The following is a 20821-nucleotide window of genomic DNA, read 5'->3' on the forward strand; positions in this document are numbered from 1 at the left end:
TTGGCACATGACTGATGAACCTAACACTTGGACTCAAGGAATTTCCTTGATTTCATAACATTAAGTAAAAAATTACAGAACTGACAAAACAGCAACTAAGAATGATGGGCTCTGTGATTAGCCATAAGCTCAAATCACATAAAACAGAAATACTTACTGCAAAAAGAGCAGGACCCATATATGTCTCCATATACTGATAATATAAGGACATTATCTTCACCAGATTCTGTAAAGCAGCCACTCGTACCTTTTATGAAGAGCAGATTAAATAGTTTACTAAAATAACAATGCAATCTGACAAAAGCAGATTCACTCAAATGGGACAATAATCTAAAGGATCAATCAAGGTATACGTGGATAATGTTGTCGTTTCCCCAAAATTCAATCTGTCCTCTCAATTCTTTCATTGTCCCTTCCTATTTATTTTTCCATTCCTTCTTTAATGCTTTAAAGGTATGGGTGGAACCCACGGTAGGGCTAAACCCACTAATGCTATTCAGCCTAAAGATGTTACTCTACATGCTTGGAGGGTCAGCTTTAGATTACAGTAATAGCAAAGCTGTTTCAATGGCTATAGTTGAAAACAATATTATTCAAGTGAATAACCTATGGCAATAAAGTAGCAGAGCTGATTGAAACAATTTCACCTTTAAACCTTTTAAAAAAAAGATGACAACTTCCATTATGTTAACTTTCCAAGTACTGTTCTTCCCTCTTCTCTAAGATATTGGGGAAAAATTCTTATTAATAATAATATTAGGCCGGGCGCGGTGGCTCACGCCTGTAATCCTAGCACTCTGGGAGGCCGAGGCGGGTGGATTGTTTGAGCTCAGGAGTTCAAGACCAGCCTGAGCAAGAGTGAGACCCCGTCTCTACTAAAAATAGAAAGAAATTATCTGGCCAACTAAAATATACATATAGAAAAAAAATTAGCCGGGCATGGTGGCGCATGCCTATAGTCCCAGCTACCTGGGAGGCTGAGGCAGTAGGATCGTTTAAGCCCAGGAGTCTGAGGTTGCTGTGAGCTAGGCTGATGCCACGGCACTCACTCTAGCCCGGGCAACAGAGCGAGACTCTGTCTCAAAAACAAAAACAAAAACAAAAACACATTATTAGTCAAACCTTATTTCTGAAGTCAACTGATTCCCAATATTTCAAACTCTATGTTAGTGTTGTCATTTCCTAGGAAAGATGTAAGACAGATTTTTCACATGATCTCACACTTACCCTTGTATCTGGACACTGTGTGGCTTCACAGACCACCTGCATAATAAAGTGCCTTTCAGACTGTAGGAAGAATGAAGATAATTAGGAGAGCATAAACTTTACACATGAAGATTTCCAGACTCTCTCTACAAGGAAAGCCTCTCACTCCTGCAAGGCCTCACACAACCGTGGTACAATCAAGCAACTTTTCCTTGAGATAGTAATAGCCCATAAAGGATACAAAAAGTTTACCCTCGGTGTCTGCTTTATGACCCGCTCTCTAAGGAGGTCCCTAATCTTTTAATCCCCAAAATGGCCTTCACTAACAAGACTTCAGGGAGGAAGCAGACAGGAAAATATAGGTCAAGAGGTTTAAATAAAAATGGTTGGTTAAAAGAAAAACAAAGACCTACATGTAGGAAAATCAATTTCCTCCAAAATGTAAGAGAATTCACAACACCTGTTTTATTTCAGAGACCAAATTTGTTTTCTGAGGTGGGAAATCCACATCAAATGTCATTAACAAAAAGAACAGAATAATGAAATTTACTACTCTCCTAAATCTTCCAAAATTCAAAAGAAAACCTTGATTTTCTAATCAATTAGAATTGCCATTTGCTCTTGAGACCTCCCCACTATAAGGCCAAGAAATGGCAAAAAGCCCAGTTAAAGTGTCAACAAACATATATACAAAAATACTTTCAGACCATATGATCCAGCAGTTCCACTTGTGGGTCTATATCCAAAAGAATTAAAAGCGGAGTCTCAGATTTGTATGCCCAGGTTCACAGCAGCATTACTCACAATAGCCAAAAGGTAGAAGCAACCCAAAATGTGGTATATACACACAATGGGATATTATTCAGCCTTAAAAAGGAAATTCTGACACATGCTACAACACCGATGAAACTTGAGGACATTATGCTAAGTCAAACAAGCCAGTCACAAAACGACAAATACTGTATATGAGTCCATTTATGTAAGGTATTTAGAGTACTCAAACTCATAGAAACAGAAAGTAAAACAGTGGCTGCCAGTGGCTGAGGGAAGGGGAAATGGGAGTTGTTGCTCAATGGGTACGGAGTTTCAGTTTTGCAAGATGAAACTGTTCTGGAGATTGGTTCCACAGCAAAGTGAATATATTAACTGCAGACTGAAAAAAATGACTGAAATGGTAAACTTTACATTATGTATATTTTACAACATTAATAGATAAATAGGGGGAAGTATTTTTAAGCAAAACATTCATATATTGTTTTTCAAAAGTACCTACCTAAGGAGTATGAAACAAACCAACTGCTATAATTTTTTTAAATCCCAAAAGATTCCCACACTTTGGACTGCAAAAAGAAAAACCTAAGCTTAGAAACACTTCAGATCACATTATTCCCAAGAGCATGAAAGATGGCAAACACCTACTCACTCCATGGCCTTATCTCACACAACACAAATCTCAACTAAAATGGAAATGAATGCCTTTAAATAAGGTGGTATTTTCTAAATTAAAAAAGAAAACACATAATTTCATTTAACTCTTTCATTTCACACCCCCTGAACCTGTATATTTTTGTCAAAAAGACTTACCTCTTTATCAAAATTTGCTTTGGTGAACTCCAATGAGTTCAGGAGTGCGTTAGTAGCAGCTAGCTTCACATTATTACTAGGCTCTTCTTTCCTCATCCCCTGGATTATGGCAGTCAGAATCTCATTGGATTTATCCTGTAGCTGCTCTGGGTCCTGAGACAAACAGAGAAAAGTACAATGAATATACAGCAAGTCAACCCTGCTTATTCCCTTAATAATATAGTGTATCAACTATTTATGTAGCACTTACATTCTATTATGTATTATAAGTAATCTAAAGATGATTAAAAGCACATGGGAAGATGTGCATAGGTTATACACAAATACTACACCATTTTATATAAGGGACTTGAGCATCTAAGGATCTTGGTATCTAAGGCGGGGTCCTAGAACCAATGCTCCACAGATAAGGAGGGACTACAATAACGAGCTCAGGGACTAATCAGCAGTCTTTTTTTTTTTTCCCTTAAAGAGACAAGGTCTCACTATGTTGCCCAGACTGGAGTGCAGTGGCTATTCACAGGTGTAATCATAGCTCACTGTGCCAATGAACTCCTGGGCTCAAGTGATCCTCTCGCCTCAGCCTCCTCAGTAGTGGGGACTACAGGCGTGCTATTGCACCTGGCTTAATCAGCAGTTCTTTTAACTGTAAAATCCACTCAAGTAAGTATCATGACTTGGTGTTCTTTTCCCACGTTTCCATTTAGGGACAGCACTATAAACCACCTGCAAAATATCCCACAGTTATGGGCAGTCCAAAATTGAATGAAAACAAGTTGAACTTCATCTTTGACTTCTTTGCATGACTCTGGGTATGAAGTAATATTGGCTCCCCCTCCCCCAGCTTTTGTACAAATGGAGATAGCAGTCTGATGGCTTTTTCCAGGCCACCTATATCAAATGAAGTAAAGCTTCAGAACATATGAGAGCCAAGGATCAACACCTGGTACAGTATCTAGGGAGTCTAAGTCCAGGTGAAGCACTGGGCTTCTTTGCCTCATGAAGTCTGTTTTTCAAAACAGACACCATGAATGATAACCTCACCGGCAACAATAGTCCCAGGAGGGCTACATCTCAAATACCGTGTTGTGGCTCCAGGCTAAACCAATCACATCAAGAGTTGGCAAAACTTTCTGTGATGCAGTAAATGAAAAGGCACCCTAACATTCACAGTACACTGAGCATTTTGAGAAAAGGGATCAGGTCAGGGATGCTGCACATGCCAATATCCTCATTTTAAAAGTCTAGAATCTAAGCTTCTCCAAACATGGATTTCTGTTTCTAGTTTATGACCCTCAAGTTCCTTTACTTTAGGGCATGATTAGCAATCTAAGGATAGAAGTCAACATATAAAGCAGTCCTACTTTCAAAACACTCTGTGGTAGCTTGGTTTTCTTCGTGATTCGTCATTCAACAGAGTAATCTTAATACCATGCATGTCACAGCTAGAGATTCAGAGGCATATAAACCAGATATGTCAGGCAAGCACTTACTATATCTTGGCAAATGTAACCAATAGCTTCCAATGTTGACTCTTTCATGTGCTCTGTGCTGTTAGGATTTGTGACGTTGGCCACCAGCTGAGGAATGAGTTCTGGCCACTGGTTGACTGGGATCTCTGCACAAGCAATACCAGCCACACACTGTGAGGCAGAACTAGGCCGGTAAGTTTCTGTGCCCAAAGTCTGCAAAACCTGCAAAAAAAAAGGACAAAAGATATCAATTTCTAACACTATTTGACCATATTTTGCCAGCCGACATACCTTAGGTCAGTGTTTCTGAATTCCTTTCTACGACACAGAAAAGTAGAAAAGGCTGTCAAAAGAAAAGCCACTTAGTACCATCACCAGCACAATCAACATTGCCCAAGAACCTTGAAACAAAACCAAACTTCCTGAAACTCTGCTCCCAAAAGGAATTCTCCAAAACCACATACCTCACTTCAACATCCAACAGAAGGCAGGAAACTAGCAGTGTAGAAGGGGAGGTAGCACTAAAAAGCAAGCAGGGATAGATGGGGACAAAATTCACCTTCCAGGCTCATTGTTGGTGGTATGCTCACCACCTTATTTTGTGGATAGAAGTGTGGGGCTTTAGAATGACACTAATTCTGGGGCATTCAGGTGAGTGATTCAGAGTAGATGACTGTCTAACCTGATCTAAGGAAGAGATCTTTTCACTCATGAAATGTGAAACTAATCTTTTTCCTTCTTGTTCACTAACAACCCAGCACTCTGGGTGACTTATAAAGAAAAGCCTTGGTCAAGTAACATCACTAAATACAGAAACAGTTACTGATGTCGCCGACACCTAAGAACTAACCCTTATGTAACTTCCAATCTGAAAGGATTCATTCAGTTTGCCCAGGAATCAAAGAACTGTTCTCTCTACCATCAATAGATACCAAAAACTAGCTAGATATGCCAATTAAAATGAGAGCCACGTGTCATTAAACATGTCTCATCTGAAATGGTAACCACACAAGCATTTATGTAAAGGGTAAAGGCACAGGTACGATAAAGGATGACGCCACAATTGACCCAGAGTTAATCATTACCATGATCAGCTAATTCAGTCAATGAACTCACTAAGAATCACCAGTCCACTCAAAGGCAAACAGTTAACTGTTCCTGGCATGAACACAGGACAAAGAATAGCTGTCAGATATTCAGGCCAGCTCTGCTGACTGGGTCAGGTCACTTCGTAGACTGCTTTGTAGTTAGTAGCTAATAATGAATTCCTCATCTTTCCCCCTTATATGGTATATCATCATCCCTGCCCCCCATCCCAACAGCTCTACCCTCTAACAGTTCTGATCAATTTTAAACAAAGGTTTTGCTCTCAAGGACTAGCAAAGCTAGAATAGACTTTAACAAAAACTGTATGTCAAAGCCATAAGGTAGTGAGCGGGGGGAAAAAGAGGTGAATTGTTCAAAATGTCAGAGGCTGAACGGGTATTAACCCAAGTCTGACTAAATTTCCAGTCCACCGTGCCTTTATACCACACTACACGTCTCCTAGTACCTATGTCGGCATACTGCATCCCACTCTACCTTTACCTTTTGTCCTTTAAGTTGCTTTTGGAAGATCCTTAATTAATATTACTTGAGGTGACTTAGAGGCTACAGATGACAACTCCTGAGTATTGAAAGCCTTTTGTTTGAACTAGCATTAACCCCAACAGCAATATTCAATTATCCGAAACAAGCAGAATAAGAAACTAGCTGTCAATTGTGCCCCATATCCAGATTTCAAAAAAGAAATGACCGCCAGCATTCACAGTATTATCAGATGTGCTATGAAAGGGAAAAAGGCCAACTGCTAGCTTTATTTCATATACGAGGGTTCAACGTGTCCACACAAATTCTTATCGAAATTTTTAAAAATTTGAGCATTAAGAGTCATCTGCCAAAAAACAAGTCAATTACCGTTCCAATTACATCTTATTATTTCATTTACTATTTACTACCACGTAATGTGACGAAGATAAGAAATTGAATGAACACAAGCATCAAGATTCCCAGTGATGGAATACATTTCCATTTATGTCAAATAACTGAGGGGGGTAATTAAAGCGTTATTACACAAGCAGACCCAATGTGAATAGAAATGGCATTATATATTCCAAAAAAAGATTCAAAATTAAGTTGGCTTTAATAACCTATTTCCCTGTCATGGGTAGTTCCAATCAAGACTGGAGACAGAAGGAGGTACACAACTAAAAAGAGAAGTTGCTGCCTTAAGGGGCACTAATTTACCTAATGCTGATATCTAGAATCAGGAAATAGCAAATATGATGTGCATAACCGTGACATGCACAAGTACACATGTAGGAAGTCCCCACTGGTTTCCCCTCAAATACCAAGGACAAAGTGATAACTGCACAGTTGTTTAACTTACTCCCCTTTGTTCCTTATCCATGTAAGACAGACCACTAAAGAACTTAATTAAAAAAAAAAAACAAAACAAAAAACACCTGTCCATATATTCTGAATCCTTTACTTCTAGAATTATGGAATTCTAATCTAATAAGAAAGTAAAAAGAACTCCATGATCCAAAATTCATCAACCCACTCTTTAAACGCTTTGGGGGAAAAAAAGCCATGTGTTTTCTAAGGAAAGTTTTTCATAATTTGCCAAGTAGATGAAAGCACCATTAATGTCATATTCCCATTTCACAAACTCTTTGGACTTGAAAGGCCCAAGAAATCATATAATTTTCCTGACACCACAATTTAATGCCATGTCTAAACCACTACAGAACGAGATTTATCAACAGCGTAAGTTTAACAAGAGCTAGGTGCTGGCTGACTGTGAAACAATCACTTGGGAAGACAGTTTAAAAAATTTCCCTGAGCCTCACTCCAGGCCTACCCAATCAGAATCTCGGGAGAGCTTGTTAATATATATGAACAAACTTCCTAAGTGATTGTGATATACAGCACCAATCTGTGTACTACTCCAATTCACCAAAGAGATTTTTACAAATTATGGCATCTAAACTTTCCCAAACTGCTGCAGCCTAACTCATTTTTCTAAAAAAAAATTTCAATCCATCAATGGGAACGGACAAACTGAATTGAGAAAGATTTAAATCAAAGATAATTTTTATCTTCAAGTGAAGTTCAGGGCACAGAAACCTATGACACTGTCAACTTTATCCCATGTAAATGATAAAAGAACTGAGAAAGATGTTTCTTGTTCTCTAGGCAATACAACTAAATGGAGATGAAAGTTACTTACATAGTTCTTGACTTCCCGTCGAGCATTAGCATCAATAGCAAGCCACCTCTGCTGATATTGTGCCTTGATATCTGGATCTTTAGATGTCAAAGAATTCTTGATTTGTAGACCAGCTGCAACTCTGGCAACCTGACTGTTCCCTGGATTTGCCAGCACTCTGGACAGTTCCACAAGGAAAGTGGGCTGTGAAGAGAAGATTCATTTGCAAATGAAAATCTCTTGAGAATTTCAACAACTGAGGATAGCTTATGGACTAAATAAACCACTGGAGGGAAAAAAATCTAATTTTTTTGGACACATCATAAACGTCTAAGGAAACTGTAAAATATCTATTTTAAGATTCCTATGGAAACACTACTTGGTACGTGAGGAAGTCATCTACATTCTCATGCAGCCTAGCACTTAAGGAGTTACAGATTTTCCTATCAAGAACATTCTTAGGGCCCAAATCTTTACATTACACCCCCTGAATTAGAGCAAGTTTGACAGTCTGGTAGTCAGCAAATTCTTCTATGTACACTGAAGTATACCAAGAACCTAGAACAATGGCTACTACTAGATGAATATTTGTTGAATGACTATGTTATGATAGGGTAGGAAAGTAAAACTGTCTCTCTAAATTTCAAAAACTTTGGTCCAAAAAGAATGATACTCAGGGAACCTTTTTATTTCATGCAAGCAGGCAATCTTTTATACAAGACGGAAATACTTATACATAAGCCTAAAACAGACTAAGGAGCCTAGTCCTCTATATTTCAGTTGTGGGTGTTCAGCAAAAGGAGAATGATGAATAAAACAGATTTAACGGAAAGTGATAAATATTTAGAAATAGAAAAAAATTGAAAAGATAAAAACGTCAAAGCAAGCTGTTCAAGGAAATGATTTTCTATTTAACAGTCAACAGTTAAAACACTTGCTCCTATACATCTGGACTTGAGTTGTCCACTAAACGTAGAGGATCCCTGAAGAACATACTCTTTTGTCATCTTCCCTACTACACAGGTCCCAAAAGCTACTGTTTAAGAATTTTAACACACACACCCCTCTCCCTCCACCAAAAAAAGCCCTGTCCAAACCAAAGTTAACAGGAAAGGCCAAAAGCAGATACATTTTGTTACTGCTAACAAGTTCTGCAATCACAGCAGAAAGTAATTCTTATATTAATTATGTACCACTAAAGAATGTTAAGATAAAAAGCTTCTTGCAAATTAACAAAAAGCAGAAATAGGAATGATATCCTACATGGAATTATCAGTCTATACCTAATGGAAAAATATTTTCTAGGAAAACGATAAAAAGGTTAGTAGTAAAAATTAGCACATAAGGACAGAAAAATCATTCTAAGGCAGTTTGTATAAAGCCTATCGCTTCGTTGTTGACATTTTGCCTATATAACACAAAGGAACACATACAGTTACAGTGTTATTCTGACTTATTACCTATTATCTTTTTAAAAGATGTCAAGTATCATTCACCCTTCCTTCCATCCCTGACTCCCAACAGGAGATGGACACCAGAGAAACACAACTGGTACTCTGGCTGTTTCAAGCAATCCATCCCACATCTTTATACAAAGGTCCAGTCTCCAATGAACTTATCTTCATTTTTTCTGTAACCCTTAAATTCGAAAATATAAAAAACGAGGAACTTTCCTCTCTGACTCCATCAGGAAATAGGCCCGATCTAAAAGATGAGCCTCAGTCTGCTGTCTGGGTGCAGATCCCTAGTGATTAGATCTCTATTCATCGAGGTCAAAAGAAAAAAAAAATCCAGAAGAGGAATGGCCGGGCAGGAAAGGGAAAAATATTAGTGGATCTGTGTTAAGAGGCAGTCGGGTGCCAGGCCTGGCCACGAGCACAGACCAGGAGAGATAGGAAAGGGCAGAGCTCTGGAAAGTAGGTGGAGAGAGCCACAGGGGCCACGGGACAGGAAGGAGAAGCCGGCCCGGGTCAGACAGGGAGGGCAGCCGGGCCTGGAGCTTCCACATGGCCCCTAGGCCCGGCTCCCCCACCCCCACCCTTGCTGAACACGCAGCGCCGCGCAACCTAACTTCCCTTCCCTCCCTCTTTCTCCCTCCCGCTGCACCGCAGCCCTCAGGCCGCGCGGCGATTGGGCAGCAGTCAGCCCGGCGCGCCGCGCCATTGGCCAGCCGCAGGGCCCGGGGCGGGACACACCCACCGGCTTCCCGATGGCGGGGTTAGGTTGGACCGGGGGGGGGGAGGGGGACGGGATGGGGCGGGGTGGGTTCCCGAGGCCTGGGCCTCCGGGAGGGCGGGAAGGCCCCGCACGCAGGGGATGGGGACGCGGCGGGATGGGCGCGGCGGGGTAGCACGCACCAGGTTCTCCACGGCTGCACGCTCCAGGAACTTCTGCGCCGCTTCCAGCTCCAGCCGATCTGGGGGGAAGGAAAGTGGGAAAGGGAGTGGGGTCAGAGGAGCCGGGGCTTCCCCTCCCCCACTTCCAATCACCTCAGCGCGACCCCCGGCCCCCAAGTCCTACCGGGAGACACGGTCTTCTCGAGGATGGTGATCAGCTCCATGGCGGAGGTGGTGGCGGCTGCGACTCCTCCTAAGACGACGGTCCGGCCTCTTTCGGGCGGCGGCTCAAACTGGGGATGGGGGTTGGGGGTCGGGTGGGAAGGGAGGGTGGGGTGGGGGGCGGGGGTCACCACAAGCCCATTCACCGGCTCCCTCTGTATAGTTGCTCTGGCTCCCCTTTCTCCCCTCTTTCTTTCCTTCCTCCCTCCTAATGTGCTGCTGGCGGCGGCGGCAGCTGCTCCTCTGGCGGCGGGGGAGGGACCCCGGGGGCAGCTCAGAGCGCGGCTGGTGCTCGGGTGGCGGAGGGAGAAAGAAGGAAGGCAGGCAGTAAGTGAACGGCGGCTCGCAGGGAGGGAGAGAGAGGGAGGGAGGAAGGCGGAGGGATATTCGGGCCGGACCTCTCCGCGGCGGCACCGCGCTCCACGGCGATTGGCTGCTGTCCTGGCCACGCGGAATCCCCAATTGGCCAGGCGGCCAGCGTTGAAGGGCCGCCCCGCGTCCATTCGCCTGCTGGTTTCAAGGCCCGGGTTGGCTGGGCCGGCAGCGGAATAGGGCGCGCAGATTGGCTGAGGGGAGGGAGATTGGGGTGGGGCAGGCGAGAGCCGGCCGCTGATTGGGTTGGCCTGGTAAAGGCCTTGAGCTCAGACCGGCTGAGCGGTGGGAGGAGGGTGGACCGAAGGCAAGACTTGGAGCCCATGTGATTGGCTGGGATTCTAGACGTTGATAGGATAGGGTGCCAGGGAGAACTGGGTAGAGGAGTTTGGGGTCGGGGTGCGGAAAGGCGGGAGGCACCCCGCCGCTTTAGGAGCCCAGCGCGGGGCACGATGGGACGCCCCCAGGAAGGGGCGGAGCCGTGTTCGACCGCTTGTCCTGCGGTTGGGTAAGCACCGTCACTCCGAGGGGCGTGTTGAGACTTTCGCGGGCCTCAGCGGGGGCGGGGGAACCGTTAAAGTCCTGCGCCGCGCCCACAGGAAGGTGTCTTAAAGGCTGGGTCTACTTGGTACCAGGCTCTCGGCTGGGAAAGACTTTGAAGACCATGTGATTCAACTTCCGATGTACAGATGTGGAAACTGAAGCCCAGAGAGGGTATGGAACATGTCCAAGGTCACACAGCCGGTTAGTGACTTGGTCAGGACTGGGCTCAAGCGCTCCTGACTGCCGTTGGCTCTAGACGTAGCTTTGCCTCCAAGGAGTCACCTTAGGCCTATTTATAAGGTTTGAGACCTGTGTTCTTATAAGGTCTAACTTAGGAGTGAGCTAAGGGATTCCTCCTCTGAGACCCCCATCCATAGTTACTAGGTATTTGACAATAGGAATATTTCACCCTCGAAAGGTACCCCTGTAAAGGGACAGCCTTGAGCCAGAAAGAATGTGTGTACAAGCATAAAGGAGGTTCTTTAGGTGTTTTAGTTCTGAGCCCTGGAAGAAACTCATGAAAGCCTTTTCTTACCAAAGTGCACATAAAGAAAATGTGCACACAGTGTCTCGACTTCTCCTGAGGTTGGTACCTGGGCTCCAGGTTAAGGATTTCCTCAATTGTTATGTTTTCACCATGCTGATGTAGGGTTAATTGGACGTAGCTGGTCTGTAGAGCTCTTTGCCATATAGCTTGAGCTTGTGAAATAATTGCCCTACAGTCGCCACATTGGGAAAACCTTGGAGGAAGTCTGTCCTTGCTGAGGGATTTCACCCAAGAATTAGGGAAGCTTGGCCAGCTACTTTTGATTCTTAAAAGAGGAAGAAGCCGTCTTTCTCTGCTGGAGATTTCTTTGCAGTTCTGAAGCTAGAAGTGTAGAGGGACATCGTTTCTCACACCATCCTGTGACTAGTTGATTTCCCATGGTTTATCAGATCCCTAACCCCAGCCTTCTGCTTCATCTATTAACTGTGGAAGAACTGCCCTATATGTGTAACTTCGTTAGAAATCAGTGAAGGTTAAGTAAGATGACATCCATGGAAATCCTTGAATTGTCTTTATATGAATTACTTTCACTACAAATGATTCATAATTTGTTTCACTCTACTCCCCGCTCTCCAGCAGTTTGCTGGGCCACCTCCTCTGTCATTGTAATACCAGCAAGGGCAAGTGGGTTTTAAAGTAGCTGAAATAAAATTCTGGGAAGATAAAAGTTGTTGCAGCAAAGTTCCAGTCAAACAAAAGATCCTTACTAAAATCAAAATGAAATGATTTTAGTTGAACTAAGGTTGCTCGTGGTGCTGTTTCGTTCCTATCAAAAGTACTCACACTATACCACACTCAGCAGATGCTGGTGAGGCACCAGAGTTTGAGTGTTGAGCACACAGACTCCAGAAATTAGCTGCCTGAATCATATCCCAGCTCTACCACTTCTTAGCTTGTGTACTTACTTTCCTTATATGTAAAACGGGGCTATCTGACCCTATCTCATAGGGCTTTGGGGAGGCCGTACCTGAGTTAATAGATGTTGAGTTCTAGAAACACTGTCTAGCATGTTATTTATGCATTGGCTATTGTCTCTTTAGTATGTATTTTGTGCTAAGCTAGTCATTCTTGGTCCTTGGTCTATTAGGGAAGATAAACTTTAGTCATTTAATGTCACACACAAATGTAAAGTTGTAAAAGTGACACATGCCAAGGAGTGATCCAGTCAAGGTGTTCAGAGAAAGGTTACCTGGGGGATGGAAGAGAGTTATTCAAGAGAAAAAGTGAGGACTAGCAAGTGCAGAGGCTCTGTGGAACAAAGGAGCTTGGGGATTACAAGGACCAGCAGGAAGGCCAGTGTCCCCGAAACACAGAGATTACAAGGGATAGAGATAAAGAGTGTTGAGAAGGGCCAAGACCATTCAAGACCTTGCATGCCAGGCAAGCGGTTTTGTCTGTATCCTAAGAGCAAAGGGGAGCTATTGAAAGGTTTTAAGGATGGTGGCTGCAGTGTGGTGACTGGATGGGAAGGGGGAGGAGTAGATGCAGGGAGGCCAGTTAGGAGGCCACTGCAAGAATCCAGATAAGAGATGATACTTGTGAAAAGAAGAAGGGAGAAGGGTGGAAGTAATGATGGAAACGGAAAGAAATAGAGGCCAGACGTGGTGGTCACACTTGTAATCCTAGCACTTTGGGAGGCCAACGCAGGAGGATCACTTGAGGCCAGGAGTTCAAGACCAGCCTGAGCAAGAGCAAGACCTCATCTCTATAAAAAATAGAAAAATTAGCAGGGCGTGGTGGCTCATGCCTGTAGTCCCACCTACTTGGGGGCTAAGGCAGAAGGATCGCTCCAGCCCAGGAGTTTGAGGTTGCTGTGAGCTAGGCTGACGCCATGGCACTCTAGCCCAGGTAACAGAGTGAGACTCTGTCTCAAAAGAAAAGAAAGAAATAGCAAAATTAATTGAACTTGGTGATTGATTAGAAGAAGAGGGAGGTGTCACTAGTACCTACTAGATTTCTGGCTTGTAGTGTGGCGCGTGATATCGGTTTCTAGTGTTTCTCAATGGCAGGAATTGGAAGCCACATAATTTAGTAGCATGGGAAGGGGTACAAAGGGGATTTCAAGTTAGATTACTCAGGCTTTGATATGTTATTCTCTGTAGCTTTTTTAAATGGCAAGAATGTTCACGATCAAAAAATATTTTTAATTAAAAAAATGAATAAATTTTGAAATTACAGAGAAAAACTGGGTTTCAGTCTTACTCTGCCACTTCTGCTGATTGATCTGGAACAAGCTGCTTATTAACCTTTTGGCCTGTGAAATGGGGAACATCTCTGCCCGCACTGCTGGGAGTCTAAGCCTGATCGGGAACCTCTCTGTGCAAATGTTGAGTGCTGCCGGGTGTCTGTGAAGTGGGTGAATTCGTGAGTGGATGAGGTCGGCCTGCAGTTGCCCTACTCCGTCCCCTTCATAGCCACAGCGTGTGCATGTGAGATGAGTGGCCACGAGGGGACGAGCAGTCGGGCTGGGACCCTGAGCACCTCTAACAACCTGGGGAGAGGTTAAACTTTGGCCTCACTCACGTGGAGGAAGAATGGAGTTGAATGTAACGTCCAGAAGACTGAGTGTCCGCCTGCTTAGTAATGGGGCACGCTGCATTGCTGTGCTCCTGCATTTCCGCACAGCACTTCTTTCAAGTAATTTAGGAAAGAACATTCACAGAAAAGTAGCTGAGGCCAGGCATGGTGGCTCATACCTGTAATCCCAGTACTTCTGGAGGCAGAGGCGAGAGGATTGCTTGAGGCCAGGAGTTGGAGACATGGTGAGAGCCCCGTCTCTACAAAAAATGCAAAAATTAGCTGGCTGTGGTGGCATGCACCAGGAGTCCCATCTGCTCGGAAAGCTCAAGCCCAGGAGTTCAAGGCTGCAGTGAGCTATGATGATGCCACTGCACTCTAGCCCAGGAAACAGAGTGGGACTCTGTCTCAAAAAAAAGGCAGCTGAGACTTGTTGCTCTTTCATCTTCAACTCTTAGAGGCAGAGAGGCTGTTATCTTAAAACACCTCTCTTGTCTCCCATCTCTTTCCTTTGCTGACCAGGCTTTAGCCTTCTTTTTGTTCTTTGAACATACTGTGATTTGGGAATCACAGGACTGTGGCATTTGCTGTTCCTTCTGCCTAGAACTCTGTTCCTCTGATTGGCACCTGGCCATTTCCTTCTTATTCCTATCTCAGTCCAGAGGCCTTCCCTGACCACCCTAACTTAGTCCTCCCAGATATTCTGTATGACAAGCCTGTTCTTTTGTCTTCAGAACACCTCTCGCTACCTGAAATTCTTTTTTACTGTCTGTGTTCATACACGCCCACCCCCAAGAATGCAAGTTCCATAAGAGCAAGGATCTTGTCTGCCTCATTTATTACTTAAAATGGCGCCTGGCACACAGTGGGTGCTCAAATATGTGTTAAATAGATGAAGCACACATAACTAAATGTCTTAGTCCATTTGTGTTGCTATAAAAGAATGCTGAGGCTGGGTGATTTATAAAGAAAAGTGGTTTATTTGGCTCACAGTTCTGCAGGCTGTACAAGAAGCATGGCACCAGCATCTGCTCCTGGTGAGGGCCTCAATTTGCTCTTCCATTCATGGCAGAAGGGTAAGGGGAGCCAGGGTGTGCAAATCGAAAATCCTATGGCAAGAGAGGAGAGAGAGAGAGGAGGGGAGGTGCCAGGCTTTTTTTTTCTTTCTTTCTTTTTTTTTTTTAAGAGACAGAATTTTGCGTTTTCGCCCAGGCTCTGGAGGGCAGTGGCAGGATCATAGCTTACAGCAGCCTAGAATGCCTAGACTCAAGTGATCCTCCCACTCAGGCTCCCGAGTAGCTGGGACTCCAGGTGCATGCCACTGCACCCAGCTAATTTAAAAAAAATTTTTTTGTAGAGATGGGGTCTCGCTATGTTGCCCAGGCTAGTCTTGAACTCCTGGCCTCAAGCAATCCTCTCACCTCGGCCTCCCAAAGTGTTGGGATTACAGGTGTGAGCTACTGCACCTGGCCCAGCCTATTTTTAACAGCCAGTTCTGGTGTATGAAAAGTGACTCTCTAGCTTTGTTCTTTTTTTTTCAATTTATTTTATTTTTTATTTTTTTTCACCCCCCTCCCCCCACCTCTAGCTTTGTTACAGATGGTTTATAACTTAGCTCCACTCTCCCTTCCACTATTATCCACACTAACCCCCATGTGTACCTTTGGTCCAATCAAGCCAACCATCTCAGTGTATATACACTACAGAAGTGCTCGTCACTTTCCTAGGCCTATCCCCTGCCTGGAATTCCCTCCTTATCCCTCTGTCATCAAGGTTGTCCTCTTGTTAATTTGTTCATTCAGCTACGTTAATTTATTGGCTGTCTTCTCTAGACCTCAGGGCATTTCAAGTATAATATGAGAGTGCGGTAAGAAAGGTACAAACAATTACAGCTGTGCACGGTGGCTCACACCTGTAGTCCTAGCTACTCGGTAGAATGAGGTGGGAGGATTGCTTGAGCCCAGGAGTTCAAGGTCAGCCTGGGAAACATAGCAAGACCACATCTCTTAAAAAAACAAATTTAAATTTAAGAAAAGAAAGATACAAACAACTGCTGTCATGGAGCTAAAATTTCAGAGGAGGGAAACATTTTTTTTTTCCTGGCTTAGTTATGAGAAGGCTTAGTAGACAAGGGAGGATTTGAGCTGAACCTTGAGGGATTGGAGAGCTTTATAAATATAGAGATCGCAATAAAGCCTTCTCCCACTAAGGCTGTGCACATTGATATTTCCACTTGCCAACTGTGCAATCTTGGACATGCTTATTTAACCGCTCTCTGTCTCAGTTTCCTCATCTGCAAAATGGGGAAGGGGCCAGCCCCTTGCTTAGTTTAATGCTCTACTGTCAACATGTTGAAATTCTTAATTTTTCAACAAGGGGTGTTGAAAATTATGTGCCTAATCCTGATCTTGCTTTATAGGATTATCGTGAAGTCCTACGAAGTTAATACACGTAAAGTTCTTAGAAAAATAAGGGGCTGGGGCAGGATGAGGATTCAGTAAATGCTAGCTGTTATTGTCATTATTATTCTCTTAACTCTTACAACAGTGTAGTTAACAGCACCTGACAGTTAAGCCAACAAATATTTTTTCGTACCTGCTCTATAAAGGTACCAGATGGGTTACAAAGATGAATATGACAGTACTTCCTGTCCTAGTTGAAGAAATAAAGCATGTGGTTAAAAAATACTAATTAATAATAAGAAGTAATAAATAATATATGTCAAATGAAGACTATAGGGAATTTTTTTTTTTATATGGATTGTTTTGCCCCACCTTCAGAGTCTCTGTATCTCTGGCATGGGACTTCTGAATCAGTTCCCAGGTAATTTTAATGAACAGTCAAGGTCTGGAACCACTGGCATTAACTCCAGGGAGGCCATGGGGAGCAGAGGCAAAAAGTTTAGCATTGGAGTCATTCAGACCACGTTCAAATCCTGGTTCTGCCATTACTAGCTCTGTTATTAATACTTTGTAAAACTTAAAGGATTGTGGAGATTAAATTTTAAAATGCTTGAAAAAGTTGAGCATATAGTGGACCCTTAATTATGGGATACTCCTTATGGAGGGGAAGATGGTAGCCCAGGTTGGGGCAGTCATAGAGGGCTTCTTGGAGGAACAGGTAATCCACCCCTGCTAGGGTTAGGGTTAGGGTTGATTTGAATAGGAGAAAGACTTCTGATTACACAGTGTAGCAACAGTCAAGATGATAGGTGATGATACTAAATTACAAAGGAATTAATGGGATTTAGTGGCTGGTTAGATGCAGAGGAAAGGGAAGAATGAAAGGTGAGGTCTCGGCCTCCGGCTTGAGTCCTGGGAGAACAAGTCATTTTAAAAACAGGGTCAGGCACGCCTGGAGCTCTGACTTGGGGGGGAAAGGTGGTACATGGGCAACGTATGTAACCTGCAATTCTGTATCCCCCATAACAATAAGATGAAATAAAAAAAAAAAAAACAAACAGGGTCAGGTACAGGAGCTGAGTTGGTGCAGGAAGGTGAGGTAGAGGTTGGCAGGGGTGAATTCAGTTTTAGAAACATTGAGTTTTTAAGGTCATAAGGGGACAGTCAAGGGAAACTGCACATTCAGGATTGGGATTTGGGAGAAAGCCTTGTGCTTGGGAAGTAAAAATTTAGCAATAAATAGATCATAAATGATCATTGAGATCCTAAGAGTGAATTATGAACAGAATTCTATAAAGAGAGAGAAATGAAAGCAAAAGATTTGGGGAATGGAATGGGGTTCCAAACTAGTGGGTAAGAAGAGTAGGAAGCAGAAGAGAAGGAACAGCAGGAGCCAGGGAATGAGATAGGAGAGTGGACTGTGTATATAGCTGTGGTTGTTGGAATAATGGCCCCCAAACGTGTCCAGGTGCAAATCCCTGGAACCTGGGAATATATTACCGGACTTGACAAAAGGGACTTTGTAGGTGTAACTAGATTAAGAATTTTGAGATGAGATTATCCTGGATTATCTGGGTGGGCTTGATGTAATCACAAAGATCCTCTTTAAGAGGGAAGCAAGAGGCTGAGAGTTGGAGAAGGCCCCATGGTGACCAGCAGAGACGAGAATGATGTGGGGCCATGAGCCAAGGTACGTGGCAGCCTCTAGAAGCTAGAAAGGGCAATTCTCCACTAGGGCTCCAGAAGGAACACAGCCCTGCTGACCCAGTTTAGACTTCTGACTTGCAGAACCGTAAGAGGATAAATGTGTGTTGCTCTAAGCCACTACGGTTGTGGTGATTCATTACAGCAGCAATAGGAAATCAATACAATAGTTAACGATTAGAAACCTAAATATCAGCTGGGCATGGTGGCTCCTGCCTGTAGTCCCAGCTACTAGAGAGGCTGAGGTGGAAGGATCCCTTGAGCCCAGGAGTTCAACACCACCCTGGATAATATAGCAAGACCTACCTCTCAAAAAAAAAAAAAAAAAAAAAAAAGAAAGAAAGAAAAGAAACCTAAATATCTAACAATGGTGGATCAGGATTGGTTAAATAAGTTGCGATACATTTGTGTGCTGGACTGTTAAAATTCTAGTTAGCCATTAAACATTTTGCTGTCCAAGATTACCTAATCATGGCCAGGTACGGTGGCTCATGCTTATAATCCTAGTACTCTGGGAGGCTGAGGTGGGAGGAGTGCTTGAGCTCAGGAGTTCGAGACCAGCCTTAGCAAGAGTGAGACCCCCATCTCTACCAAAAAGAAAGAAAGAAAAAAACAAACAAACAAAAAAAACCCAGCCGGGCCTTGCAATGCAGCATGCACCTGTAGTCCCAGCTACCCAGGAGGCTGAGGCAGGAGGATCGCTTGAGCCCAGGAGTTGGAGGTTGCTGTGAGCTCCAGTGATGCCACTGCACTCTACCCAGGGCAGCAGAGTGAGACTCTGTCTCCACAAAAATAAACAAGGCAACTAACTGAACACCCCTCCTCATAACCCCCCACCCCTTTAAAAAAAATGACCTAATCATGTAGAAAGTGTTCACAGTAAATCGCTAAATACAAAACAGCAAGGTATAATATTGTAGGTACGTATATGAAAATTCCATCAAGCTGTACATGCAAGATTAGTGCATTGGCCGGATGTGGTGTCTTGCACCTATAATCCTAGCACTTTTGGAGGAAACGGGGGGCGGGGGGGGGACAGAGGGAGGTGGTTCTGAGTCCTCATCCTCCTGAGTAGCTAGGGCCACAGGTGCATGCCACCACACCAGCTAATTTTTGTATTTTTTTATAGAGCTGGGGTCTCACTGTGTTGCCCAGGCTGGCCTCAACCTCCTGGCCTCAAGAGATCCTCCTGACTCGGCTTCTCAAAGTGCTGGGATTACAGGTGTGAGCCACCACACCTGGCCCAAAATAGTTCAATTTTAAATGAAAACCAAAGCATTCCTATGTACCACTTCTTGTTAGCTCGCAAAAATGTACTTTTAAGAATTCTAAGGGTACATTTTCTCAGGACATCTTCCAGCCTTGTGTTCCAGGCTGTCACATATATTCGGCTCAGAATAAACCTCTTTAAATTTAAAAGATAATTTTAAACTGGCTCAACTCTTTATCAGGTTGCATTACAATGATAGTATGAATTGAATATTTGACCTGGGTTCCGATGCATTTTCACACTGGTAGTCTGATGAGGAAGTAAGTGAAGCCTTTTAACTTTGATTTAAGTTTTTAAAAAGGTACCAGTGGAATAAGCTAAAAACTGAAAATCATTGATGTATGCCCACTGGGTCACAAAACCAGAAGCTCACTGAGGCCTCTTTTCCTGACCAGGTGTTACAGGGAATCTGGTATTATGGGCCAGGGCTCTTTTAATCTTTTTCCATTTTTGTGTTCTTCTTTTTTTCTTTATTTAATTAAATACATCCTCAATTTTGATTATCCACCTTTGTACAGTTTATATGCATGCATGTGTCTCTTGTCCCAAGGTAGACTGTAACTCTGGGTTTCTCAACCTCAGCACTACTGATGTTTGGACCAGATAATTCTCTGTTGTGCGGAGCTGTCCTGTGCATTGCAGAATATTTAGTGACATCCCAGGCCTCTGTCCACCAAGTGCCACTAGCACTCCTTCCCTGAAGTGGTGACAATCACAGATGTCTCCAGGTGTTGCAAAATGTCCCCCTCCCCTGACCTTCCCCACAGTTGAGAACCACTGTTATAACCCCTTGAGGTCAGAGGCTGTGTCTTACAAATTCCTTTATTCCCTGCATAAGCACATAGCTTTTTGTTTGTTTGTTTTTTTGAGACAGAGTCTCACCCAAGACAGTTCAGTGGCGTCGTCATAGTTCATGGCAACCTCAAACTCCTGGGCTCAAGCAATTCTCCTGCTTCAGCCTCCTTAGTAGCTGAGACTACAGGCGTGTGCCACCATGCCTGGCTAGTTTTTTCTATTTTTACTAGCGATGGGGTCTCGCTCGTGCTCAGGCTGGTCTCGAACTCCTGAGCTCAAGCGATCCTCACACCTCAGCCTCCGAGAGTGCTAGGATTATTTATAGGCATGAGCCACTGAACCTGGCTGCACATAACATTCTTACTGTCCAAACAATATAATATTTTTAAAGCACTCTTTGTACTGTTCTAAGCTCTTTGCATATATTAACTCATTAAATCCTCATGACAGCGCTGTGAGACAGGTACTGTTACGCCCTGTATACAGTCAAGAAACTAAGGCTCAAGGAGATTAGGTTAGTTGCCTAAGGTCACGCAGCTGGGAAGTGATACCTGGGATTTGAACGCTAACCTAGTCCAGCTACAGATTCTGGGCTCTCAAC

The 20821-nt window shown here is 43.6% G+C and overlaps 1 protein-coding gene across 1 annotated transcript in view; it reads right to left on the reverse strand.

Moving 5' to 3' along the window:
* KPNB1 (karyopherin subunit beta 1) overlaps window positions 1-10425 on the reverse strand; it is a 28905-nt gene extending 18480 nt beyond the window's left edge. The window contains exons 1-7 of the mRNA XM_069482424.1: window positions 10033-10425; window positions 9870-9928; window positions 7534-7716; window positions 4284-4484; window positions 2791-2943; window positions 1228-1287; window positions 158-247 (exon numbers count right to left, since the gene is read on the reverse strand). Of these exons, the coding sequence (XP_069338525.1) occupies window positions 158-247; window positions 1228-1287; window positions 2791-2943; window positions 4284-4484; window positions 7534-7716; window positions 9870-9928; window positions 10033-10072 (786 nt within the window). The 5' untranslated portion in view covers window positions 10073-10425. The remainder of the gene's footprint in view (window positions 1-157; window positions 248-1227; window positions 1288-2790; window positions 2944-4283; window positions 4485-7533; window positions 7717-9869; window positions 9929-10032) is intronic.
* Window positions 10426-20821: the final 10396 nt, after the last annotated feature.

Source organism: Eulemur rufifrons, chromosome 9, assembly GCF_041146395.1.
Source record: "Eulemur rufifrons isolate Redbay chromosome 9, OSU_ERuf_1, whole genome shotgun sequence".
Lineage (NCBI taxonomy): Eukaryota > Metazoa > Chordata > Mammalia > Primates > Lemuridae > Eulemur > Eulemur rufifrons.